The sequence below is a fragment of the Salpingoeca rosetta genome (assembly GCF_000188695.1).
Source record: "Salpingoeca rosetta unplaced genomic scaffold supercont1.17, whole genome shotgun sequence".
In the NCBI taxonomy this organism is placed as follows: domain Eukaryota; class Choanoflagellata; order Craspedida; family Salpingoecidae; genus Salpingoeca; species Salpingoeca rosetta.
In genome coordinates this window covers 1,030,186-1,055,187 of record NW_004754917.1, presented here as the reverse complement: position 1 = coordinate 1,055,187, position 25,002 = coordinate 1,030,186, and the positions used below count along the sequence as shown (strand labels likewise).

The 25,002-nt window shown below is 56.9% G+C and overlaps 4 protein-coding genes across 4 annotated transcripts in view; 2 read left to right on the top strand and 2 right to left on the bottom strand.

The window, feature by feature from the left end:
• The window catches only part of PTSG_06930 (uncharacterized protein), a gene marked incomplete at both ends in the record, with an annotated part of 3,034 nt that extends 273 nt beyond the window's left edge, over window positions 1-2,761 (top strand). Inside the window, 5 exons of the mRNA XM_004992274.1 lie at window positions 32-252; window positions 423-1,292; window positions 1,318-1,613; window positions 1,728-2,183; window positions 2,373-2,761. Coding sequence (XP_004992331.1) covers window positions 32-252; window positions 423-1,292; window positions 1,318-1,613; window positions 1,728-2,183; window positions 2,373-2,761 — 2,232 coding nt within the window. The remainder of the gene's footprint in view (window positions 1-31; window positions 253-422; window positions 1,293-1,317; window positions 1,614-1,727; window positions 2,184-2,372) is intronic.
• Window positions 2,762-2,925: 164 nt separating this feature from the next.
• On the bottom strand, window positions 2,926-6,116 carry PTSG_06929 (dihydrolipoyl transacylase). The gene is made up of 8 exons (XM_004992273.1): window positions 5,821-6,116; window positions 5,516-5,579; window positions 4,834-5,151; window positions 4,316-4,564; window positions 3,980-4,113; window positions 3,611-3,764; window positions 3,230-3,430; window positions 2,926-3,133 (listed from the first exon to the last, which is right to left on the bottom strand). Exons 1-8 carry the CDS (start codon window positions 6,003-6,005, stop codon window positions 3,020-3,022), a joined length of 1,419 nt encoding a protein of 472 aa, XP_004992330.1. The 5' UTR covers window positions 6,006-6,116; the 3' UTR covers window positions 2,926-3,019.
• A 118-nt stretch (window positions 6,117-6,234) lies between these two features.
• On the bottom strand, window positions 6,235-17,119 carry PTSG_06928 (uncharacterized protein). The gene is made up of 10 exons (XM_004992272.1): window positions 16,917-17,119; window positions 16,237-16,659; window positions 15,868-15,954; window positions 15,598-15,677; window positions 15,157-15,306; window positions 14,726-14,877; window positions 14,425-14,527; window positions 13,769-14,040; window positions 8,087-13,343; window positions 6,235-7,760 (listed from the first exon to the last, which is right to left on the bottom strand). The coding sequence occupies exons 1-10, from the start codon at window positions 17,085-17,087 to the stop codon at window positions 6,587-6,589; spliced, it is 7,869 nt and encodes a 2,622-aa protein (XP_004992329.1). The 5' UTR covers window positions 17,088-17,119; the 3' UTR covers window positions 6,235-6,586.
• Window positions 17,120-17,744: 625 nt separating this feature from the next.
• PTSG_12510 (uncharacterized protein) overlaps window positions 17,745-25,002 on the top strand; it is a 7,341-nt gene continuing 83 nt past the window's right edge. Inside the window, exons 1-6 of the mRNA XM_004992271.1 lie at window positions 17,745-17,950; window positions 18,393-18,481; window positions 18,899-19,472; window positions 19,719-19,792; window positions 20,605-21,591; window positions 21,846-25,002. The exon at window positions 21,846-25,002 is cut by the window's right edge and continues 83 nt beyond it. Of these exons, the coding sequence (XP_004992328.1) occupies window positions 18,916-19,472; window positions 19,719-19,792; window positions 20,605-21,591; window positions 21,846-24,154 (3,927 nt within the window). The 5' untranslated portion in view covers window positions 17,745-17,950; window positions 18,393-18,481; window positions 18,899-18,915 and the 3' untranslated portion in view covers window positions 24,155-25,002. The remainder of the gene's footprint in view (window positions 17,951-18,392; window positions 18,482-18,898; window positions 19,473-19,718; window positions 19,793-20,604; window positions 21,592-21,845) is intronic.

The following is a 25,002-nucleotide window of genomic DNA, read 5'->3' as shown; positions in this document are numbered from 1 at the left end:
CGTCCACCTCTACTTCCACGTCGACCTCCAGTTCCACCTCTACTTCCACGTGCACATCGACGTCCACATCTACCTCCACCTCCACGTCCACGTCCACATCTACCTCCAGCTCTACGTGCACCTCGACCTCCACCTCGACGGCTACGTCCACGAGTACTTCCACCTGACCTCCACGACCACATCTACCTGTACATCTACGTCCACTTCCACCTCAACCTCAACCGCCAGATCCAGCTCCACGGGTACGTCTAGGTCGACTGCGAGTTTGACCTTCACCTCGACCTCGACTGCCAGCGCGTGTCAACCTGCGACCTCCACATGCACGTGTGCGTCTACATCCGCGTGTACGAGTACGTCCACGAGTACGTCCACAAGCACTTCCACAAGCACTAGCACCTCAACCACTTCCAGCTCCGGTTCAGGCTTTGTGACGTTCACGTCGACATCCACGTCCACGTCCACCTCCACGAGTACTTCCACGTCCACAAGCACATCTACCTCTACGTCGACCTCCACCTCTACTTCTACTTCTACTTCTACTTCTACTTCTACCTCTACTTCTACTTCTACTTCTACTTCTACTTCTACTTCTACTTCTACGTCCACAAGCACGTCTACCTCTACGTCGACCTCCACATCTACCTCTACTTCCACGTCCACATCTACCTCCACCTCCACGTCTACGTCCACGTCCACCTCCACGTCCACCTCTACCTCCACATCCACATCCACCTCCACCTCCACCTCCACGAGTACTTCCACGTCCACGTCCACCTCCACGAGTACTTCCACGTTCACCTCCACGTCCACCTCGACCTCCACTTCCACCTCCACCTCTACCTCTACTTCTACTTCCACCTCCACCTCTACCTCTACGTCCACCTCCACGAGTACTTCCACGTCTACTTCTACTTCCACGTCCACCTCTACCTCCACGAGTACTTCCACGTCCACGTCCACATCCACTTCTACTTCCACCTCCACCTCTACCTCTACGTCCACCTCCACGAGTACTTCCACGTCCACCTCCACGTCCACCTCGACCTCCACCTCTACCTCCACTTCTACTTCCACCTCCACATCTACTTCCACTTCCACCTCCACCTCTACGTCCACCTCCACGAGTACTTCCACATCTACTTCCACTTCCACCTCCACCTCCACGTCCACCTCGACCTCCACCTCTACCTCCACTTCTACTTCCACCTCCACGTCTACGTCCACGAGTACTTCCACGTCTACCTCTACTTCTACCTCCACGTCTTCGTCTACCTCTACGTCTACCTCAACGAGTACGTCCACATCCACATCTTCCAGCTCCGGGTCCGGATTCGTGACTTTCACCTCAACGTCAACCTCGACTTCCACATCGACCTCTACCTCCACATCTACCTCCACCTCGACTTCCACGAGCACTAGCACGTCTTCCTCCACCTCCACCTCGACTTCGACCTCGACCACTACGTCAAGCTCTACGTCCACCTCGTCTTCAACTTCATCGTCATCTTCAACTAGTTCGTCTTCCACGACGACAAGTTTCACCACCACCACCACGACAACAGAGGCCCTCACATTCGTGGATTACTTCAACGAAGCCACAAACGAGACTGAACGTGCGTGGAACCTGTTCGCTGACTGACCCATTTTGTTATCTGCATCAGTCTGCAGCAGTTTGACATGTGTTATTGCATCTCACGAACTCAAACCTGCTTGTTATGTTCTTGCAGAGTGGCTGGTGGGACTGTCATCTACGTTCTTCTACGTCAAGGATTATCGCAACCAATATGGTGCGGAGGAGCAATGCCAGCTGCGTGGTGGTCATCTTGCAACAATCAGCTCTCAGGAGGAGCTGCAGTTGCTGATGCGGTACATTTTCCTGCACACGCGGGGTCGTTCTGTTTGGCTCGGGGCTGTCGTGAACCTGGATGGCTCTGTTGAATGGCAAGATGGCACTGAGTACGATGATAGCTGGGCGCCCTGGGCGGAGAACGAGCCGCTCCTCGCAGAACTTCAAGGTGTGAGGATGAAGGTTTGGGGCGTTGATGATGTCGATTGGTTTTCACACTACCAAAAGCGTCGCCTCCACTACCTGTGTGAGCGAGACGACGCGAGCACGAGCAGTAGCACGGTAACCTCGACGACGACAGCAACCACGACGACGCCTAGTGTCGAAATTGTCAATGGTCAGTAGGGACACTCGCACTGATATCGTGTGTGATGCAATGCATAGTAGTATGCGAGTGCCATACGTGTACTCATTGCCATACACACTCCGAAGCGATGTGCACGTTTTTGTGCGTGCTCTTACCATGTCATTACTCCTTCAAAGTTCTCACGTTTGGTTGTTTGACGTGTTTGTGACGTTGCGGCAGGTCTTGCTCAAGGGCCTGATTCGCAGTACCTGTACTTGGACGTGCCTGGCAACCGCGACAGTGCCCAGGTCATTTGTGCCACGTTCAGCGGCGCGCTTGCTGTCGTGGGGACAGGCGCAGAGCAGGAGTTTGTCACGCGCTACTTAACGAGCGACAGCCCGCCGGCATTCGTGTGGCTGGGCGGACGCGTGGACACGAGTGGCACTCCGACTTGGGATGATGGCACGCCTTACGACGGGTCATTTGTTCCATGGGGCGTTGGCGAGCCACGCTCTGACACTACCAGTGACCGTGTCATCACAATGTTGGTTACCGAGGGTGGCAATGTCATCTGGACAACAACCGTTGACTCGGATAGCCGTGCCATTCTGTGTGAGATTCCGTACTGAGCATGACCTTGTGTGAACGTTTTGTGATCTGGGTTGCGCTGTATGTGTAGATTGCGGGGCAGTTGTAGGGTGTTGTACAGCATTGTGTGTGCGTGTGTGTATTTGCCTGTGCGTATGTATGTGTATGCTTGCATGTGCGTTTGTATGCTTGTTCAAATGCCTTGTGTTGGACCAGCAATCTTTTATTGCATGCACAAGAACTACTGCGGTTCCATGGTGTCACACAATACAACCAAACAAACACCATCAAAGCACAAGTCACTTGAGGTGGGCGAGCAAGCGCAGTGGGTGTTCGATGAACTGCTTCATCTCGTTGGAGAACTTGGCGATGGTGACACCATCGATGACGCGGTGGTCCGCACTGAAGCTGATCTGTAGACAAACAGGGGGCAACGTCGATGAGTTTAATGACACGGGTTTAGCGATTACAGACACACACACACACACACACACACACACACAACACACCTCCATAATGTGCCGTGCGATGACGTTGTCGTTGTCATCGAAGCGAGGCAGCTTACGCACACGCCCCATTGCGCCAATGGCGACCTGTGGCACTACAATGACAGGCCCAAGGTATGTCCCACCGAGGACACCAATGTTGGACAGCGTAAACGTGCCACCTGTCAAGTGCTCCGTCTTCAGCTTGTTCTTCGCCCCAAGTTCCTGGTGTGATGGTGTATGTACGTGTGAACGTGTGTGCGTTTTGTGCGCGTGTACGTGTGTGTGTGTGTGTGTGTGTGCTTACTTTGTTGTTGGGCAAAGCAGAAAGCGACTGCCAAGAGCCAGAACAAACGACTGCAAACATGATCACTGAAAAGCACACTTGCGGACAACACGCCTTACCTGAAGCTCATTCAAGTCACGCGCAATGTCAAAGACACTCTTGTTGTTGACATTCTTGATGTTTGGCACAACGAGGCCAAGCGGTGTGTCCATGGCCACACTAATGTTGTGCTCAGCCTTGAGAGTGACAGATGTGCACTCCTCATTGACATGACTGTCGGGGTGTGTGTGATTGGCAGAAAGTGCACGTGCATGAATGACAGGAAGTTGGAGCAGACATCATTGCATGGTGTTGGGCAGGTGTGCGTGGTGTCTGTACAACAGCAACGGCAGGAAAACACAAGCAGCAGGCATGCAGATGTGCGCACGCACAAGTAATTTTCATGTGCATGTGCACAGGTCCGAGCTGCACCAGTGCATTGTGCTCACCTGTTCAGGATTGGGTACTTCTCCAAGGCAAGAGAGGCAGCCTTGATGATGAAGGGCATGTACGAGACCTTGAGCGAGTCAGCGGCCATTGCGCGAAGTGTCTGGCGCGCTTCCATCAGGCCATCCATCTCAATCTATGCACGTGTTTTGGGTAAGGGCCAGCGGCAGCGTGCACGAATGAGAACGCGTGGCAGCAGCCATGAATGTGCATGTGCGTGTGCATGTGTGTATGTTATTCATGTGTGGGTGTTGTGAGTGCAGGTGTGGGTGTGGGTTGAGTCCAACATGAGCCCGGAGCATCGCAACTTCAAGACGAACGCGACCTGCACGACCCACCTCTTCGGCGTAGGAGAAGTGGGGCACCTTCAAGGCCGCCGTCATGGACTTCACCATGGCGGCCTGGATACCGGAGATGGGCTGTGTCTGGTCCTCGGCGAGACCACGGCCTGTGGTGGCGGTAGCTTGCTGTTGACCCATGCTGGCAGATGCAGTAGCACCAACTGTTGTCGCTGTTGCCGGTGCTTGGGCGGGCTGGGCGCCGTGCTCCAGGTAGTTGAGAACATCCTCCTTCAACACGCGGCCGTTCTGCAATGAGAGGTGGGTGGGTGTCCAAGGAAGAGCGATGAGCGTGTTGACGATTGAATGTCGGTGGGATGGAGCGAGTTGAAGAAATTAAAAAAAAATAACATGCGTGAGTGGTGTGTGTGTGTGTGTGTATGTGTATGTGAATGTGTGGATGTGTACATGTGAGTGGGAATGTGTGAGTGTGAATGTGTGGGGGTGTAATTACAAGTATGAGTGCGAGCAAACGCACATGCACACGCACACACACACACACAGAACATTTTGCGTACCTTGCCGGTGCCAACAACTTGCTCAATCGGGATGTTGTTCTCGCGGACAATGCGACGAACAGCGGGCGTCATCAAAACCTTGCCTGTGCGTGCGGGGCCTGCGGTGGCGCCCTGTTGTTCGGGGATGGCTGGGGACTCGGCGGTAGCGTCGGCTTCAGACGTGGCAGATTCAGTGGAGGCGCCCTCATCAGTCTCGCCATCGTCATCGTCCTCCACCTCGATGTCAATCAGGGGCTTGCCGACAATGGCCATTTCTCCGACTTCGTAGTGAAGCTTCACCACCTTGCCATCGTACCGGCTGGAGATGTCCACGTTGGCCTGTTGTTGATATGCACCGCGAATGGAGCATTGGTGTGTGACAAGAGATTAGAGTGGCGTGCTTGCGGTGTTGCATTGCTATGGTGTGGTGGGGTGTACGTTGTTGGTTGCGTTGCGGTGCTGTGTGTGTGTATGTGTGCGTGGTGTGAGTGTGGTTTGCGGTGCTGTGTACGTTTGTGTATGTGTTATGCTATTTTGTACGTGTTGCCGCTGTCGGAGTTGGCTGGTGAAGCGTGAAGCTGTGCTCGTTATCTTCGTGCAATGCAAGTTCGTGAGGTAAACCGCATGGCGGTGACTGGGTCCAATGCAGCACACGTTCCAACTGTGAATGGGTTGTGTGTGTGTGTGTGTGTGTGTGTCGTACCTTGTCGCTGGCAACATCGCAAACGGGGTCAAACTGGTTGACGTGGTCACCCTCACTCACGTGCCTGGTCAAGGTGGTGATGAGTAGTGCAGTGAGGCATGAACAGCATGTCATGAACAGACGAAGAAGCATATGGACAAACAAACGCACACACACACACACACACACGAATGCACACACACACAGACGCATGCGTCTGAACAGACACATGCACACATGCACGCCCGCACACGCACACACACGAATGCACACACACACACACACACACACACACACACACGCAAGTACTCTAGTGCATGACGCACCACTCGAGAAGAGTGGCCTGGGCAATGCCTTCGCCAATGTCTGCCAGAAGGAAAGGCACAACTTTCTTGCAAGCAACAGGAGTCCAGTGCAACGTGCGTTGCTGCGCTTGCAGACCACCAGCACCAGCCCTCACCACTGCACGAGGCAACACCCGCCCCACCACACTGCGCGCGCCTGCCAGCATCTTTTGTGTTGTTCGCCTGCGTGTGGGTGCCTTCTTCGCTCTTTCGCTCTCTGGCGTTTGTGCGTGGAGTGCAAAACTTTTGCCCAAATTGCAAAATTTAATCACCCGCGCGTTGTTGCGTGGAAAAAAGCAGAGGTGCACACCACAACCGTCTAAGCGACAGTCGCAGCACTACACATGAGCCTCGCACCGAGGCACTTGGTTTCTATCTATCTATTGATTCACTTTTCTTTCTGTCTATGAGGCGCGTGCTCTCACACACATTCACCCATGCGCACCGCTGCCCTTTGTTTTGCCGCAATTGCCTTCCCCATCTTTGAGCGCCGGGAACAGTGTAAGATTTCAGCGAGTTTTCCCAAATAAACCCAAACCCACAACACACAAACACACACACACACACGCACACACACACACAATAGAACACACACACACACACGCACACAATACAACGCTCACACAACACACACACACACACACACAATACAACGCACACACAACACACACACACAACACACACAACACACAGCACAACAAACCCAGCACACACAGCACAGCATACACACTTGCACACACACAACTAACTACAAGGGCATGCATTGAGAGAGGGAGACGACATGCCCACTTGCGTCGCCAACAACAACACATGTGCCTGCGTGTGTGCAACGCAAAGCAAGGGCGGTGACCGGTATGCCCGTCGGCATCAAGGTCTTCAACACCTCGCCTGCGTCAAGCCCCCAAAACTTGAGCGTGCCATCGCAGCCAGCGGAGAGCAGCAGCGACCCATGCTCCTGTTGTGCAAACACAACACGGACCACAGGCCCAATGTGCCCGCCAACAAGCTCATGTATCACCTCCCCAGTCCCCGAGAGAAACACCGCAATGTCCCCATCCGCAAAGGCCACAGCAGCGTACTTGCCGTAGGCGCTGTAGGCGACAGAGTGAATGGGAAGGTCACCTTCCACAAGCGTGCGCACACAACACCCATCTTGAACACGATGCACGGCTGCCACTCCATCAGCACTCCCGCACAGAATGTCTTCCCCGCGTGGACTGAATGCACAGGCATGAACGGCTGACGTGTGGGCCATGATAGCACGCCGCAGCGCACGCTGCTCCACGTCCCACACCAACACCATGCCTTTGCTGTCACAGGTGGCTGCAAGGCGGGCATCGCTCCGCCAGCAGCAGGCGTGCACCGCATGCCCTTGGTGCTCCGCAGCCCAGTCCAACACTGCGGTCCCTGTCACCGTGTCCCAAACGCACACGCGCCCTTCCTGGTCACCACACAGCAAGAGCGTTCCCTCCGTGTTGAAGGCCATGCACAATATGTCGCTCATGTGGGCAAGGTAGCTCGCTGACACAGCACAACCCAGGTCCAGCAGCCCAGCTGCGCGCCCCGCTCCCGAAGCTGGCTGTTGCAGCAGCGTGATGACACCGCGGTGCGCGCTGAATGCTACCGTGTTGGCATGCGGGTGCACGTCCAGGCATTGCACGTGCGCTGTGCAGCTACTGCGCAGCGATGCTGTGGCAAGCACCCCCTGTGCTGGCGAACGTGTCTTGGTCAGCACCATCGTGGCTGTCCCGCTATCTCTTGTTGAAGGTGGCACGCGCATCACGTCTGTCCCCTCAGCTGTGCAACTTGTGGGCAAGTGCTGGCATGCAGTGGCGACGTTGTGGCGCTGAAGGATGGATCCCAACCGAACCGTCTGCACGTGGCCAGCTTGAGAAACAATTGCCACCTGTCGTCCACGCCCACTACAATACACACATGATGACGTCAACAGCCGCCGTTATGTTATGTTAAGTTTCATGGCGACCATGATGTGAGTGTGCGTGCGAGAGCATGTGTGCTTGCGTGTGTGTGTGTGTGTGTGTGTGTGTGTGTGTGTGTTTGCACAATTGTGTGTTGGCGCAGAAACAAAGGTGACGGTTCAAAGCGCAGGCCGCCAATGTGTACAACAAGTGCATCAACACACACACACACACACATACATCAGCAAACGAGCACATGCATAAAGCCAAACAAACAACAAACGACAAACGACAAACGACAAACACTGTCCCAAGCGCAAGTAACAGACCTGAATGCCCAGTCTTTCCAGGCGCCGGGCAAGTAATAGAGCAGCTGCTGGGTGTGTACGTCCCAGACAGCAAACGCAGCGTTTGAACTTGCACCAATCAGGGCGCCGTCACTTGAGAAGCTGGCATGCAAGATGGACCGCGTGATCCCATTCGTTCCTGCGGCCATGGCGAGCTCGTGTTGTCCGGCCACCTGCCACCCAGTGACTCTTGAATCGGTTGTGTCATTATCATGTGCATGGCTGCCGTGTCGGTTCTTGCTAGCGTGCACGGCGTGGGTAAAGGTGCCGCCGCCGCCGCCGCCGCCGCCGCCGCCGCCGCTGCTGCTGCTGCTGCTGCTGCTGGAAGCAGTCGTGGTGGCGATGGTCAAACCGTCTTGTACCCGCTCCAATTGCCACAGGCGCACAATCCCGTCCGCCGAAGCAGACAGCGCCTGGACGCGCGTGCATGAGAACGACGGCGCGAATGCGCAAATCTCGGGCGTGCTCGTGTGCCCACGCAATTTTCGCGCCAGTTTGCCGGTTCGCACATCCCAGACACACACGCACAGGTCCTCGCCGCCCGAAATCAGCAGGGAGCCCGAAGGATGGAAGCGCGCTGTTTCCACGGGTGCACTGTGGCCACGCAGCATCTTCTTCACGCATTTGCCACGCCCGCTCCACAGCAGTACGCGCCCGTCGCGTGCACAGGTGACAAAGTCCAGACCCGTGGGTGCAAATACAACGTGGGTAACAAGATCGGCGTGACCCTCAAGACGTTGCAGGTCGCCACGCGCTGTTGCTGTCGCGGCACTGGCGCAGTGTGACTGCTGCCCGGCGTGATGGCGGTGGCCGCCAAACTTACGGGTGTGCCGCCGGCTTTTCTTCGTTTGCCGTCGGGGCAGGTGTCCATCTCCCTCCACGCCACCGGCAGCACTGGTGCGGCTGACGGCGGTGGTTGAACGTTCACGGGGCACATCATCCGTGGCACAAGTTGCTGCTGTGCCATGCGCAATGTCGAGGGGCAACGACCACAGGTACGCAACACCAGCTGACGACCGCAGGACTGCCGCGTCAGCGTCGTGTGAAATGGACACTTGCACAATATCGCCCGTGAGTGGTGATGATGACGACGATGATGATGATACGCCAGCGCTTGTTGGGGAGGAAGAATGCGAGGGCAGCGACGCTGGGGATGGAGTCGGTGACGCTGTGGTTGCGTGAGTCGGTGTGCGTGCCAGGCAGTGACCGGATGTGACGTCTGCAACCACCGCCACCCCGCCACTGCAGCCAAGACACACAACTGTGCCGCGGCCGCTCAGGCTCGAGTCAAACACAGGCATGTCTTTGCTAGTGGCTATCGTGGTGCTTGCAGGCGCCTGTCGTGTGGCACTGCCGGCCTCGTTGCCCGCACTGCGTGTCAGTGTCAGTGGCGCAAGGGAAACAATGTCGACGCCGTGGCTGCGCTGAACAATAAAGCGAGCGGCGTGGTGCACAAACGAGACACGCGCGACATCATAGCTGGCTCCCTCGCTGCCCGCGCCACCTGCCAGCGATTTCAGGTGCGACACAGCCGCGCTTGCCATGGAAGGGCTGGGCCGTTCGCGGTTGGCAATTGCAGCCAGTGCGTGCATGGTGCTATCGCCATCGGCTGCGCTCCCCTGCGCTTCGCTGCCAAGGAACATGAGCCCCTGTGCGAGCCCAGGTGACTGGTGCAGTAGCTCAAGTGCACGCATGCGAAGGCGTGGCGTGGTGAAGGCGGGCAGGAGCATGTGGTCAAGGAGGCCCACGTGCGGGTGGTCGCTGATCGTGCTCACGAGCATCAGCAGCATGTTGTACTCGTCCAGCATGCCAAAGTCTGGCTGCCGCAAGGACAGCTCCTCCAGATCGTGCATGGCGTCATGCGCGAGCCCTGCCGCGCACTTCAAATGCAAGAATTCGGGCCGTTGCATCATGTGCATCGCCTGCTGCACATCGCCACTGCGAAGGTGGTGGAAGACAACCCCTTGCAGCGCAGCCCACATCTGTGGCACGACGGTGCTCCGATCCACCGCTGCTGCTGTTGACGGTGGCGTCCACGCAGTGCTCATCCTCGCCTTCCTGCCAGTGGCACTGCCTTCTCCCGTGCTGTTGCGCTTGCCGCCGCCGCCACCGCTGCGACCACCCCCGGCAGCAGCAGCAGCAGCGGCGATGGTTTGGCGGGTGGAGTGTGTGAGGGCCGCGGCCTCAGCGTCAAACACCTGGGCATGGGCGCGTGCCAGCAGGCGGTGAAAATAGTGTTGCCTGTTGCTGTTGCGTTCCAGTCCATAGCGCTCACGGATCACCTCTGCCCAAGCAGGGTGGGCGATGGAGACAGCAGAGCGGCCAATGGGGCGATGGTGCACTGCAAATACAAACTCAATGTCGTGCAGCAGTGCCAGCCACGACAGCGTTGGGAGGCGCTCCCTGGAGAGTGCAGCCTCTCCTCCTTTGGCGTGCGAGGCAGACGTGACTGCCTCGTGGTTCCCGCCACTTCCCGCCGCCAGCTGCTGCAGCATCTCCGGTGCAATGCCGTGCTCAGCGGTGGCAACCAGACACAGCACGTGCTCCACCAGGGCGTGGCCGTGGCGATCTTCCCATAGCTGCAGCAGAACCGCCAGCACGTCGGCTGCGGTGATGTTTGGAAGCCCTTCCAGCAGCGCTGGCCCTTCGCCATATGGTGTTGTGGACTGCCATTCCGTGGCCAGCTTCATGAGGGCTTGAAGCATGAGTGGGCTGCTGCAGGCGGCAAAGGCGCGGATGAGAGCAGACGCCTGGCTCTGCGTCACCGTGCGCTTGTGTGCGCTCTTGAGAAGCGTGCGAACGGTGGAGGTGTTGAGCACACCACGTGCCAGCAGCCCCACCGGAACCAACACGCACTCCGATGGTGGTGCTGGTGACGATGAGGGCGATGGTACAACAACACCTGCATGTTGTGGGTGTTGCGCTTGTCGCTGCTGCTGCTGCTGCTGCTGCTGTTCAATGTTGGCAAGGATGTCGATGTGGGATGGGCGTTGTGTGGTAGGTGCTGTGAAGATGACCAAGCGCACGTGCAGAGGGAGGCGGCGGTGCACGTGCAACCAGTGCAAGTGCTGAAGCGCGCCGTATGCGTGCGACAGGCGATCAAGCCCATCCAACACAATCACCAACGGCCTGTGTGCTGTCGCCAGTCGCAGGCATCGGGCAAAGTGGTCGCACAGCGCCTGAAATGTGTGCGGTGGTCGGGCCACCATCGTCGTCGTTGTCGTTGTGAATGTTGTTGTCGTTGGTGTTCCTGTCGCGACGCGCGGGTGCGACGTGTTGCTGCTCGCTGTCGATGCGTGGTGATCACTTCCCCTGGAAGCAGACGTGCGGCTGCCAGGGTGGCACATACGATCACCAGCAGCATCGCCACCGCCATCGCCATCCGCATGAGCATCGTCGTTGCTGTAGGCTTGCTGAATCTGCGAACACATGCTGTAGAGGAGTGAGCGGGCATCTGTGGACGCGTGGGTGTGTCCGAGGAAGCGGTAAACCAGCACACGCCCGTGCACAGCTCCAGCGTCATCGCCTCCGTGTGCACAGCACGCGCCTTTGGTTATCGCCGCTGTCAGCTGCAGCTTGCTGATGAGGTTTGCGCACAGCCACGACTTGCCGCACCCAGACGGGCCATGCAAAATCAGCGGCCACAACCCATCATCATCATCAGCATCATCAGCATCATAATCATCATCAGCGCTGCAAGTGTCATCGTCTTTGTTGTCGCCGTCGTCGTCGGCAAGAGGGTTCTGAACTCCAGCATTGTGCGCAGGGTCGGTGGAAGACTCCACGACCATCGTGGATGTGCCTGCGCGGAGGACAGCAGGAGCAGCGGTGCTGCGGGCGTTCATTTCGGCTGCGGTTGCTTGCAGGCAATATGTTTCAAGCTTGTCCATGAGCCCTGGGCGCGTGAACCCTGGCTGTGCCGCAATGGACCGTGCGAGCACGCCGTGTTGTTGCAGCTCAGCCAACAGCTCCTTTGCCTCCGTCTTTCGGTATGCCTGCAGGATGTCTGTTGTGATGCGTTCGCGCAGCGCAGCGACGAGGTTGTTGATGTATGCGTGGTGGTGTTTGTCAGACAAGCCGGCACCGGACACCCAGTCCACGTCAAACTGCAGCACGCGTTGCTCCGAAGTGGCGTGGGAGAGGCGTTCACGAAGGCGGTTGAGACGCGACGCGCGGTGCGACTGTGGGTCCTCCCCATACGCGGCTGCCAGCTTGGCGCCTTTGCTTGCTGCGCGGCCGTTTGTCGGTACGGGTGGCGGGGTCTTGAAACAGCGCTTGACCAGAATGCACTGCGCGTTTCTGTCCGCGTTCTCTGCAAAGTGATGCACGCACAGCTGGTCCTGCAGCGTACAAACGTACTTTGTCATCTGCGCGCTGCTGCGTAGTCCACTCGTGCCGTCAACGAGTGCGGCGTGGAGTTGCTGGCGCTCTGCTGCCCACGCCTGCCACGCTGCTGCCCGCTCTTTCTTCTTGCTGCTGTTGATTGGGTGGTGTGTGGCAATGGGGAGAAGACGGGCCACCGCTGGTTGCGCGTTCAGGTCGCGAACGTACCAGCGATGCACGAGGTTGAGCGCTGCGCGTGCGTCGTCTGTGTCAAGCGACAGCAGCGTTGAGCGAATGGCACCAAGCTCTTGTTCGGGGATGGTCGTGGGCAGCATGATATCTCCGTAGGAGTTGCCGAGGATGGAGATGAACGCTGTTGCTGCCGATTCGCTCACACACGCGCGGGCAGCGGCGGTGATGTGGGCGAGGGCGTGGTCGTCCAGCGCTTGCTGCTGTGTTGTCACAGCCTCAAATGGGTCCACAAGCTCAAACGTCATGTCGAGCGTTTGTGCAAAGCGCGTGAGGAAGGGCACAAGCTTGCGGCGAATTGCCTCACGTTCCATGGCCATATCCCCGTAGGAGGTACACAGGAACACGCGCACGTGTTTTGTGGTTGAGACGTCGCAGTGCTGCTGCTGCTGCTGCTGTTGTTGTTGTTGTTGTTGTTGGTGCTGGTGTTGGTGTTGGTGCTGGTGTTGCCTTGGTGAGGCGGCAGGCGAGCGAGAGCTGCTTGAGTATCGGCGACGGCGCTGGTGCGGCGTGCCGCTGCGACTCCCGCTCTCCTTGTACTGTGCAAGGCCAGCACCAGTGATGAGGTCGCATTCCATGTCTTGGCAGCGGTGTTCCGCGGGTGTGATTGACTTGACCAGCGCTGCGTGCTGCAGCATCAACGCGTCTCGCTTCTCCTGGTCCAGGCCTATCGTGGTGGTGGTGGTGGTTGTGGGTGGCGTTATGGCGGTGGTGACGGCGTGGATGTGAATGTGTGTGCACGTTTGTGTGCGCGCGTATGTGCGCGCGTATGTGTGCACGTGTATGTGTGTGTGTGGGTGTGTGTGGGTGTGTGTGTGTGTGTGTGTGTGTGTGTGTGTGTGTGTGGGTGTGTGTGGGTGTGTGTGGGTGTGTGGGTGTGTGTGTGTGTGTGTGTGGGTGTGTGGGTGTGTGGGTGTCGGACAAGACGATAGGCATGTAAAGGAAGAGTGGCAAAGTGTGTAAGTGAGCGTCCTTCTATGAAAATGTGTGTGTGTGTGTGTGCTGTTACAGTGGACCAAACAAGCGGCGCAAGTGGAACGTGTAGTGCGCTGTCCTCTGTTTCTCATCCCGTCTTGTTCGTGTGCAGCTTACGTTCGGTTGCGGGGACGCTGAGTTGGTGGGTGTTAACCGGGGACATTGGAAAAACGGTCTCGGTGTTGTGCACGGCTGCGGCAGCCTTGATGGTGCCGTACCACTCAAGTGTATCTGCGTCTGTACTCGCATACACGCTGAGGATCGTTTGTGGTGAGCTGATCACGATGCTGGTGGAGGCACCACCACCCTGCGTGTGTGGTCTTGTGACAATGGACGACGCCACGCTCAAGTTCACAAGCCCGACAGCCTGCTCACCAACCGCCTCGCTCCTGTGTGTGTGTGTGTGTGTGTGTGTGTGTGCGTTGGGGAGGGGGTTCACACATGTGTAGTGTGTTGTGTGTCATGTGAGATGAGGCATGTGTCATGTGAGGCGAGTGTCTGTCTGGATGCATGGAGGCGTGTTGCACAACCACAGACAGACAGAGACACAGGCACAGACACACACAGACACACAGGCACACACAGACACACAGACACACAGACACACAGACACACACAGACACACACATCCACACACAGACACACACAGACACACACAGACACACACAGACACACACAGACACACACAGACACACACATAAACAAACAAACAGACAGACAGACAAACAGACACAAACAAAAGTGCACGTGAGCATGCGTAGAGCCAGCCAGACCTGTAGAAGGAGAGGACGTTGCCTTCGAGGCGGAAAAAGCGTTTCTTCCATGCGCGACGCAAGAGCGTACGTGTTCCAACCTCGTGCTTGTACAGCCAGCCCTCTATTGGGTTTGGTGGCCAGAAGGTATCACGAAACAACAGTAAGCCAGCGTGGGGTAGGGCGATATGGGTTAGGGTGGATGAACGCAATGCAGGCATGAGGCATGATGAGCTAAGGAAAGAGCTTCTGAAGCCATGGACAAAGACACACATACACACACAAAAGGAAAACACACACACACACATATATATAGACACACCTTTGATGGTGGCGAGGGGAAGCGGTGTGCGCTGGAGTGCCGGCAGTCTGCTCTCGCGTCTCGCTGCGAGCATCTGGTGGTGCCGTGCTCCATTCTGTTGTTGTTGACGGCATGCATCTGGCAGGACCGCGGCTTCCTCGAACGACCATCCTCTGTGTGTGTGTGCGTGTGTGTGTGTGTGTGTGTGTGTGTGTGTGTGTGTGTGTGTGTTTGGGTGAGAGAGAGAGTGTGTGTGTGTGTGTGTCGAAGGTCTTGGTTTGAGTGAATGTGGTGTGACTTGCCGCTTGTGCGGCAGAGTTTGTTGCATTGTGGCAGGGGCGTGTGCTAACCAGCACCCGCACACGCACATGCATCGACACAAATCACACACACACATACACACATACACACATACACATACACACACACACACAAACGCACATTCAGCAGACCTGTGTCGCTTGACAGCAAAGTATGTTGCGTGCAGGATGCTTGCGCGAAACTGGGCATCGTTGTTTCCTTCGCACACCGTCAGCAACACGCGTTGCCTCTGCGCCCACGCCTCAAGCTTCTCGAATGCCCCTTCCCACAACGCAGGGATCCTACAGTTGGGAGACGAACAAGGGCAGCACAAACGTGTCGGTTAGACAAAAAGTTCGTGTGCCTTGCGTGTGTGTGTACGGTGTGTGTGTGTGTGTGTGTGTGTGTGTGTGTGTGTGTGTGTGTGTGTGTGTGTGTGTGTGTGTGTGTGTGTGTGTGTGTGTGTGTGCTTGCGTGTGTGTGTGTGTGTGTGTGTCTTGCGTGTGTGTGTGTGTGTGTGTGTGTGTGGCTGTACTGTTGCACGCGGTGTCGCATGGTATGCACCGTCAAGCAAGTTGTCAGAAGGACGGCACCTGTCTTCGCTTGTGATGACCAGACAAGCTATGGGTGGTGCTTGGTCCTGTGTGCCAGAAATCGCCCCATCGACTTGCTCCTGTTGGGTGGTTTTCGAAAGACATGAGTTGTCCGGAAATCTGATCGCTTGCACGAAAGCCTTCCTCCTCTCGTGCTCTTTGACCCCCCCCCCCGCAGCCAACAGAACCTCTGCTCTGTGCTCGTGTGCTCCCTGTGCTGTGACACAAACTCTTCTGTCTCGCCAGCACTAGCGCACGAGCACGCTGTACCTTGAGTGCTTGGAGCGCTGCGAGCATTCCCTTTGGCGTATCCGTGATATGCGGGAAGATCAACAGTTCGGGCTGGTGGGAGCGTTGCTATTAAATTGAGCGCGCCAGCCACATCATGTCAACAAATAATAAAGTGAACAAGTGTCGGAGGCAAAATGGACGTGTTAACAGCACCTTGGGGCAATGCGTGACGTGGTGAATGGAGCGTGCGAGAGAGGATCGGGGGAGAGGGGAATGCACAAGGCCGCAATGCCACAAGGCATGCCATGTGTGCGTATGTGTGTGTGTGTGCCTGTGTGCGTGTGTTGGCTGATGATCTATGACAGTATGAGAGTTAGGATGGCCAGATGTCCATTTGATGGTACTCACCATCGTTGGAACATCCGACTCCGCAGCCATGGTGTGCAGGTCAAGGGAGACGCAGAGTGCTTGGTCCCCAATAGGCGGTGATGCCTGTGCGGTCGTTGCTGGGTGCGTTTGTTGTGATGCTGTGTCGTCATTCACAGAGTTGGCAGAACAGGCCTGTGGGATGCGGATGGGCACGATTGGCACAGCTGCTGCGTGACGCCGACGTGGGGTTGCATGTTTGTTTCGTGCTTGCGAGCGTTGCGCATGTGCCTCAGTTTGTTGCTGTTGTTGTTGTAGATTGATCGAGGGCAGGCATTCCTGGATGCGGCGAAGCACCGCATCTGCGTCCTCCGCTTGCACGGTGGTGGCAACATCATCGGGAGTCTCTGTTGCTCCACTGCTGGAATAGCACACCGCCGTCCTCAGCGATGGCACTTCATCGGCCTGGGCGTGCGTGTGTGTGTGTGTGTGCGCGCGTGAGGGAGAGGGAGAGAGAGAGTGTGTGTGTGTGTGCGTGAGGGAGAGAGGGAGAGAGAGAGAGTGTGTGTGTGTGTGTGTGCGTGCATGTGTGTGCATGTGTGTGCATGAGTGTGTGTGTGTGTGTGCGTGTTGCATGCAACGCGTCTTTTCAACAACTCCAACACACACACACACACACACATGCACATGCACACATGCACGCTCACAATCTCTCCGAATACCTTGATGTTGATCCAGGCGTGGCTGGTGTCCGTGTCGGTGTTGTTGGTGTGCTGACCATGTGCTGTGTGGCGGCGCCGTGCTTTGGTCGCTGTTGATGATGCTTCCTGCGATGATGCACGTCGTCGCAGGTATGACGGCACCTGTGGTTGCTGCTCTTCCTCCGCCAACATGGCGGTGTGTGTGAGTGTGAGTGTATGTGAGTGTGAGTGTGAGTGTATGTGAGTGTGAGTGTATGTGAGTGTGTGAGTGTGAGTGTATGTGAGTGTGAGTGTGAGTGTATGTGAGTGTGAGTGTATGTGTGTGGGAGTGGATGTCTGTGTCTGTGGGTATGCATCGTCTTTCTGCTTCTTCTCTGTATCCGACACAACCACCAGCTTTCGCATTCGCCACCTGACGACATCGTATCAACGAAGCACCGATGACTCCTACCAAGTGGCGTTGAAGAGCGTAGCGAGTCATCGTGGAAGGTGTCCACGAATCATCGGCGTTGTTGCCTGCATGCAAACGGCCAGTCGCCATTTCACGAAAATCTTGCGGTGTCTTTCCTTCCAAGCACCACAAAACAATAATTTTTTTTCTCATCAATCGCGCGCGACCACCCATTGAGTGGGGAGGGTCACTGATTTGGTGCAGGCGCGGCGCGCTCACTGCAAAACTTAACTCGCCCCTGCGTCAGTGCGCACGGCGTTGTGTGCGTGTGCCTCGCCGCCTTTGCTTTGTTGCGTGATTGTTTTGTGTCGTGCGTGCTTGCAGGCAACAAAACTCACAGAATAAGGAAGCACTGAAGCAAAGCAAGAAAAGCAAAGCGTGTGTTGTGTTTTGCCTCACTACCATCAAACACACACACACACCTCACACGCGACTTGACTCCGTGACCCACCCTTCCTCTCTCTCTGCCGCTCTGCTGCTCTGCCGGTCTGCTGCTTTCTCTCCCACTCTCATCACGTCTCCATCCTTCCTTCCGCATACGCACCCATAGAGTGCGTCCCAAGCCTTGGTCCAGCGCAGACCCACATTCCCCTCTCTCCACCTGGTGAGTGCATCCGCAGAGAGCGGGCGCGGCTCTTGGCTGCAATCCCATCCCATCCCACACGCATATGGGATGGACGGATGGGGGAAGGCCCCACCCGAATGATCCATCCTCTGCGCAAAACTCCCCTTGTGTTTGACCTGGTGTGCTTGCTTGCTTGCTTGCTTGTGTGTGAGCGTGGCCTTTGGTGGCTCTGTCACGCCCGTCCTCCCTCCCGTTGTCACATTGGCCGTCGTCCTCCTTCCACTCAGCCTCTCTTCGCGCCAATGACATTGTTGCCTCCTCACCTTCCAACACCTGCAGTCGCATCCCAACACGCATCACCTCGCTCTCTCTCTCTCACACACACACACACACTCACGCCCCCACACACACACACGCACACACATGCACACACATGCACACTTTCTCTGTCCAACCCCACCTGCTTGTCGACTTTTGCCAGCCAAGCCTTTCCTCCCGTTTCCTGTGCTTGCAAGCACGCACCACGAGCGCTCGGCTTGCCAAGTCCACTGTTTGCTTTTCCACCCATTGGTGAGTGTGGACACGAACGAATCGCCTTGCATTCATTCATTCATTCACCCCCCCCCCTCTTGCTTGCTTGTTCTCGCTTGCTTCACTTGTTCTTGCTTGCTTGCTTGCATCGCCATTTCCGTGCCAAGCCTACTCGATCCCACCACGATTCCTCAGCTCGCGCTATCGCCACACAAAGCAACATCCATTGTCTCCGCTCGACATCCATCACCCTTCCCCCCCCCTCTCTCACATGCACGCACACGGAGCCGCTCATCCACTCACACGTCTTCCTCATCGCATCACACGCCTTATCCGTTTTGGGTTGCGATCTTCCTTCCGACCTTCCGCCTTGGCCAACTCATTATCCCTCCCTCCCTCCCCCCCCCTTTTATTCCCATCCTCCTCCGCTCTCCGTGCTTCTCTTCTTCTGAAAAGAAGACCAGCCAATCAACATGCGCGTGTTTGCAGCAGCCACGCTGCTGCTGGCCGCTGTCGCCCTCGCCGGCGCACAGCCCGTCGATATCACCCTGACCAACCCCAGCTTCGAGACAGGCGATCTCACCGGATGGGTCATGGAAGGCGTGCGTACCCGCGTCAGGACATTCAACGTTACCGGCGCTGGCCTGTTCACAGACGATGTCATCCCCGATGGTACCTTCGTCTCCGGTATCGTGAAGAGGGACGACGTTGATTTCTACCAGAGCCTGGATGACCTGTTCACCTCTGGCCGCACGTACCGCTTCTCCTGCTACGTTGGCGAGGCCATCGACAACGAGGGGCCCGACATGCGCACCGTCTCCATGCAGCTTCGCCGCGACGACAACAACGCCGTGCTGTCAAGCACCACCATTGTCGATGCTGACGTCGACAACGGTGTCTTGTACCAGTTTTCCACCGAGTTCACCGCCACCTTCTCTGAACACGGCGTTCCCATTCGTGTCGGCTTCTCCAGCAACACCACCGGCAAGATCGCGTACATTGATGACTGCTCCCTCACCTCCTTCCTCGAGTAAGTGGCTGACAATCTGTAGTGCGGGTTGCTTGTGTTGGATATGACTGGCCTCTCGTGTCATATGTGCGCCTCAAGGCTTCCTCCTTCATTTTCCACGCTCGCTTGCTTGCACGTGTTCATGCATGCACGCATGCATGCATGAAGGAAACCCTGTCATCCTTGCCCCCCCCCTAGCTTGCTTGTTCCACTGTCTTTTCCTGTACGCCTCTCACACCAACCCTGTGAATCTAATGCACCAAACAGCACGACCACGACCACCACGACAACGACCACCACGACCACGACCACAACTACCGACTTTGTCATCTCCCCCGACGGTTCGTCTCCTGCCCAGTGTCCTTCACCACGTGCATCATCCTGTGCATTTCCTTCGTTCACAAATACCATATCCACACATACACACGCACACACACACACACACACACACACGCACACGCACACGCACACACGCACAGTCAGTCACTCACTCACTTTGGTCATCCCATCTCTTGCTGTACGCTCATCCCATCATCCAACCAATCACCCCCCCCCCCCCCCCACACAAAAAAACAAAAAAAAGGTGGGTGCGGGGACAAAAAACTTTAGTCTATACTCGTTGGGTGGACGAAGGAGATGTGGGGTGTTGTAAGATGATTAACTTCCTCAAAAGTGTATGCAAATTTGTTCAATGTAATATCCCTGGAGTGCAAAAAAAGGCGCTCTTACGGCGGGATCAGCATTTTCCGTAGACTACAGTATGCGATATTTCATCCACAAGTGATGCCAGAGACGGATACGTTGGTAAGCCGTAGCCTACCGTGAGCGAACTCTCCATGACATGGGATCCCGCAACGAAATCCTGGGACCAGGACGAGCGTACTGAACAGGTGTAGAATGTTATTTACGAATGCGATCTATGTAGTGCCACTTCTCATAGGTACCAAGCACTTTCCCCTCAATCATAGACCACTATGAAGACCGCTCTAGCTTTACGTAATCTCAAGATTACTCACGGCCGCGCAAAGTTACAGTAAGTCTTCCGCTCTTGAACAGCCCCGCGTGAAGGTAGATCACTGGGATGATATGTGGTCGTCACAGAATGCCGAGGATACAACACCCCCCCCACCCCACCACACACACACACACACAGGCTGGGTGCAGCACAACAACTTTGAGTTCCAGGTGTTTGGCGAAGGTAACAAGCTGCAGTTTGACGCTGCACGTGACGTGTGCCTGGGTCTGGACGCCGACCTTGCCTCGATCCGCGACCTCGAGGAGAACATGTTCATCTCCAACTTCCTGTATGAGACAGCACCCGTGAACGAGGTGTGGATTGGCGGCAAGTACGACGAAACCACCCGCGACTTCTACTGGGTCAACGGCCGCGACGCCCCCGACTACGAGCTGCCCTACCTCCCCTCGGAGCCAGACAACAGCGGCCTGTGCGTCCTGTACGACATTCGCCTCAAGGACGGCACACAGACCGGCATGTGGGGTGACCGCGACTGTGAGGCCTTCCGCGCCTTCCTCTGCGGCCGCTCAACCTTCACCACGTCCACGTCCACGTCCACGTCCTCCTCCTCCTCCACATCGACATCCTCAACAACCTCCTCTTCCACCTCCACATCTACCTCCACCTCCACTTCCACATCGTCCTCGTCGTCGACCTCCACATCCACCACATCGTCCACGTCTTCGTCCTCATCCACGTCCTCATCGTCCTCCACGTCCTCGTCTTCCTCCACCTCCACCTCTTCCTCCACCTCCACATCCTCCTCCTCCACAACGTCCTCTTCATCTTCCACCTCCACCTCCTCCTCAACATCCACCTCCTCCTCTACCTCCACCTCTTCTTCGTCCTCCACCTCCTCCTCCTCCAGCACGTCCACGTCTTCATCGACGTCCACGACCTCTTCCTCCTCAACCTCTTCCTCCTCCTCAACCTCGTCGTCGTCCTCAACCACCACATCCTCGTCGTCCTCCACGTCCACATCTTCCTCCACCTCCTCTTCTTCCTCCACCTCCACCTCCACCTCGTCCTCGACATCCACGTCTTCGTCCACGTCCACGTCTTCCTCAACCTCCACATCCACATCCACATCCACCTCGACCTCAACATTCTTCAAGACCCACGATGGTACGCGCGTGCGCGCCTGTGTTACTCGTGTGTTGCTTTTCACAACGTTCCGTGCTACCTCTGTTCTTTCCACCCATGCCCACGCACGTGCATTTTTATTGATACACAAAACACGCGCGCGCACACACACAACACACACACACACACACACACAAACGCACACGCACAAAAAACACACACAAACGCACACACACGCACACACACGCACACACTCCCTTTCCCTTTCTCACACCCACGCCCCTCTCTCACCACAGGATGGACTCGCTACATGGAGAAGGACTACATTGTGATTGAGGACAAGGAAGTGTTTGACGATGCCCACCAGGGCTGCCTGGACCTCAATGGCGACCTTGTGTCGGTGTTGACTGCTGAGGAGCACGAGTTTGTGTTCTGGCTTTCCCTGGACTCCACCACCAACAACGAGCTGTGGATTGGCGGCTTCTTCCCGGAGTTTTCCCCAGGCCTGCAGTGGACCGATGGCAGCGAGCCAAACCCAGACGTGACCCCCTATGCCCCCGGTGAGCCAACACGCAACTTTGGCGAGAACTGCATCCTGTTCAACGTGCGCGACGGCGCTGGTGCCCCGCAGGGCGAGTGGGAGGACCGCAAGTGCACCCTGCGCCGTGGCTACGTCTGCAAGCGCGACGCCCTCTACACCACCAGCACCTCCAGCTCCACCTCGACTTCCTCGTCCACCTCCACCTCATCGTCCACCTCCACCTCAACCTCCTCCTCCACATCCACATCGTCGTCCACGTCCACGACATCCTCTACCTCGACATCGACCTCGACCTCCACGTCCTCGTCGACTTCGTCCTCCACGTCTTCCTCCACCACAACCGAGGAGCCCAATGCCCTGGACAACGGCAGCTTTGAGAGCCCCGCACTCACGGCTGCGGGGGACTTCACCACCGAGGCCACGTCGTGGTCCCTTGGCGGCGACGCTGGCGTGTACTTCCCCACCTCCAGCAACTATGCTGGCGGCGTGCCTGACGGCGTGCAGTGCCTCTACCTCCGCTCTGGCGCAGTTGCCCAGCAGTCGACCGACCTGACCCTGTCTGTGTCTGAGGGCGACGAGGTGTCTCTGTCCCTCTCCGTTGGCTGGCGCAGCGACCTGCCCTTCAACGGCCTCGTTGTTGGTCTCTTCACGGAGCTCGGCACCCAGATTGTTTCCACACAGATCAACAGCGGTGACGTTGTGCAGGGCGAGTTTATGTCGTTCTCCTTCTCCGGCACCGTTGGCGAGGGTGTGACGAACGAGGCCCTCGTGCTCAGCTTTGGCGGCGCCGCCGCCGCCGGTCAGGTCAACGTCGACGACGTGCGTGTGCGCGCCTACCCTGACACCACCACCACAACAACAACAACAACGACCACCACCACGACCACCACCACGACGACCACGACCCAGTCCACAACCACCACAACCACAACCACAACCACAACCACCACAACCACAACCACAACCACCACCACCACCACGACCACGACAACTACCACGACGACGACCACCACCACACCGCAGGTGAGCGCCGCCACAAACCCGAGCTTTGAGCTGCCGTCGCTTGCTGCTGATGGCGACTTCTCTGGCAGCGCCACCGGCTGGACGCTGTCCGGCACCTCTGGCGTGTTCCGCCCCACCACCGGCGTCAACTTTGCCACGGATGCGCCCGACGGCAACCAGGTTCTCTTCCTGCGCGGCACTGCGAGTGCACAGCAGACGACCGGCTACACGCTCTCCGAGGGCACGCCCGTGTCGTTCTACTTCTGGATTGGCCGTCGCGCCGACACCGCCTTCAACGGCGTGCAGGTGTTTGTGTCGTCCTCGGACACCAACGAGGTGCTCGCCTCTGGCGCGTACACGAGCAACGACGTTGCCTCGGGTGAGTTTGCCCGCATCGACCTCAACTTTGTGACGCCGAGTGGTGTGGATGGCGAGAACGTTGTGCTTCTCTTCATTGGCGCCAGCAGCACCGGGCAGGTGAACATCGACCACGTGTTTGTCAACACGAACCTGAACCCGACGACTACGGAGGGCACCACCACCACTGCCGCTGCCACGACCACGAGCACGACTGCCGACCCCAACGTGCTGAGCAACTCTGACTTTGAGGCCACGAACCTCCCCAACGACAACGACTTCACCACCGACATTTCCGGGTGGGTGACGACTGGCGTTGCCGGCGTGCTCAACCCAGACATTGTCAGCTACCCTGGCGGTGCACCCAGCGGCGACAACGTTGCCTTCCTCTTCCAGACTGCCAGCATGCTGCAACAGCCGTCGTCCTTCTCCATGACCCCCGGCGCGACCTACACGGTTGAGGCCATGATTGGCTGGCGTGCGGATGAGGACTTCTCTGAGGGCACCATTGCTGTTGTGTCTGCCACGTCGCAGGACGTGCTTGCCACGATTGATGTCACCACGGGCGATGTCACGCAGGGCACCTTCACCAGCTTCTCCATGTCCTTCACTGCACCGTCCTCCGAGGGCGTGTTTGTCGTCATTGACAGCACGGGCTCCGCTGGTCAGATGAACGTTGACCTCGTCCGCTTTTACGAGGCCTAACTCCCCCTCCCCCTTATCTCTCCCTTTCTCCCTTTTTCTTTTTGCCCCAAGACGAGTAGCACCACACTCCTCGCACTCGGTCCACCCTTCTCCCACTTCGCTTTTATCCAACCAACTCCACTTCTGCTCCAACGCAATCATCACAACAACGCAACGCAACGCAAGCATCCAACGCTGCCCATCAAACCAACAAACCATCCTTCTCCACAACCAGCATCTCCTGAACGTGCTGCGTTTCTTCCTTGTTTCGTCTCATGTGTGCCGGCTGACGCTTTGTTGTTGCTGCTGCCTGTTTCTTTCCTTTTGCGCCCCATTTGTGGTGCGGTGCCTTGAGTCAACCCACGTGTGTTTATCTCCAATCGCCCGCATACTGTGCATTCTCCTTTTGAGTGTGTGTGTGTGTGTGTGTGTGTTTGTGCTGCGCTTCTGTATGATGTTTCTGTTTGTTTTCGTGTGTGCGTGTGTGTGTGTGCGTGAATTGTCCTACAGTGTTGACTACGACTACCCACTCCAACTGTCCATGATTGCCTGTGTGGTGTGTGTGAGTGCGTGAGAACCGAGCGCTGCTTGACAGCATCGACGAGTGTTGAGCAAGCGAACACGTGCGTTTTTGTTCCCTCGCCATTGCCCGCTGTTGTGGTTGTGCGGTTGCGTGGTTGTGTGGTTGGTGATGGTTCTCGCTGCCCTCTGCGTCTCGTTGCCTCGTCATGTTTGTGGTTGGGTTGTGGTGATCGTGTCACCACCCCTTGTTTTCATCCCTTCACCACTTCACTCACATGTGCATGACAAAGGAGACGCGCATGTGCGCGAAACCATCGCTGCACGGTGCAATTGGTGCTGCTTCACCC

Excerpts from the sequence above, each read along its gene's own strand:
- PTSG_06928 (XM_004992272.1), bottom strand. The coding sequence starts at position 17,087 with ATGTTGGCGGAGGAAGAGCAGCAACCACAGGTGCCGTCATACCTGCGA. Across the intron at positions 15,955-16,236 it reads AGTCGGATGTTCCAACGATG|CAACGCTCCCACCAGCCCGA; the intron begins GTGAGTACCATC and ends TCAATTTAATAG. Across the intron at positions 15,307-15,597 it reads GTCATCACAAGCGAAGACAG|GATCCCTGCGTTGTGGGAAG; the intron begins GTGCCGTCCTTC and ends TCCCAACTGTAG.
- PTSG_06929 (XM_004992273.1), bottom strand. The coding sequence starts at position 6,005 with ATGCTGGCAGGCGCGCGCAGTGTGGTGGGGCGGGTGTTGCCTCGTGCA. Across the intron at positions 5,580-5,820 it reads CAGGCCACTCTTCTCGAGTG|GCACGTGAGTGAGGGTGACC; the intron begins GTGCGTCATGCA and ends CACCTTGACCAG. Across the intron at positions 3,765-3,979 it reads AAGTACCCAATCCTGAACAG|TCATGTCAATGAGGAGTGCA; the intron begins GTGAGCACAATG and ends ACACCCCGACAG.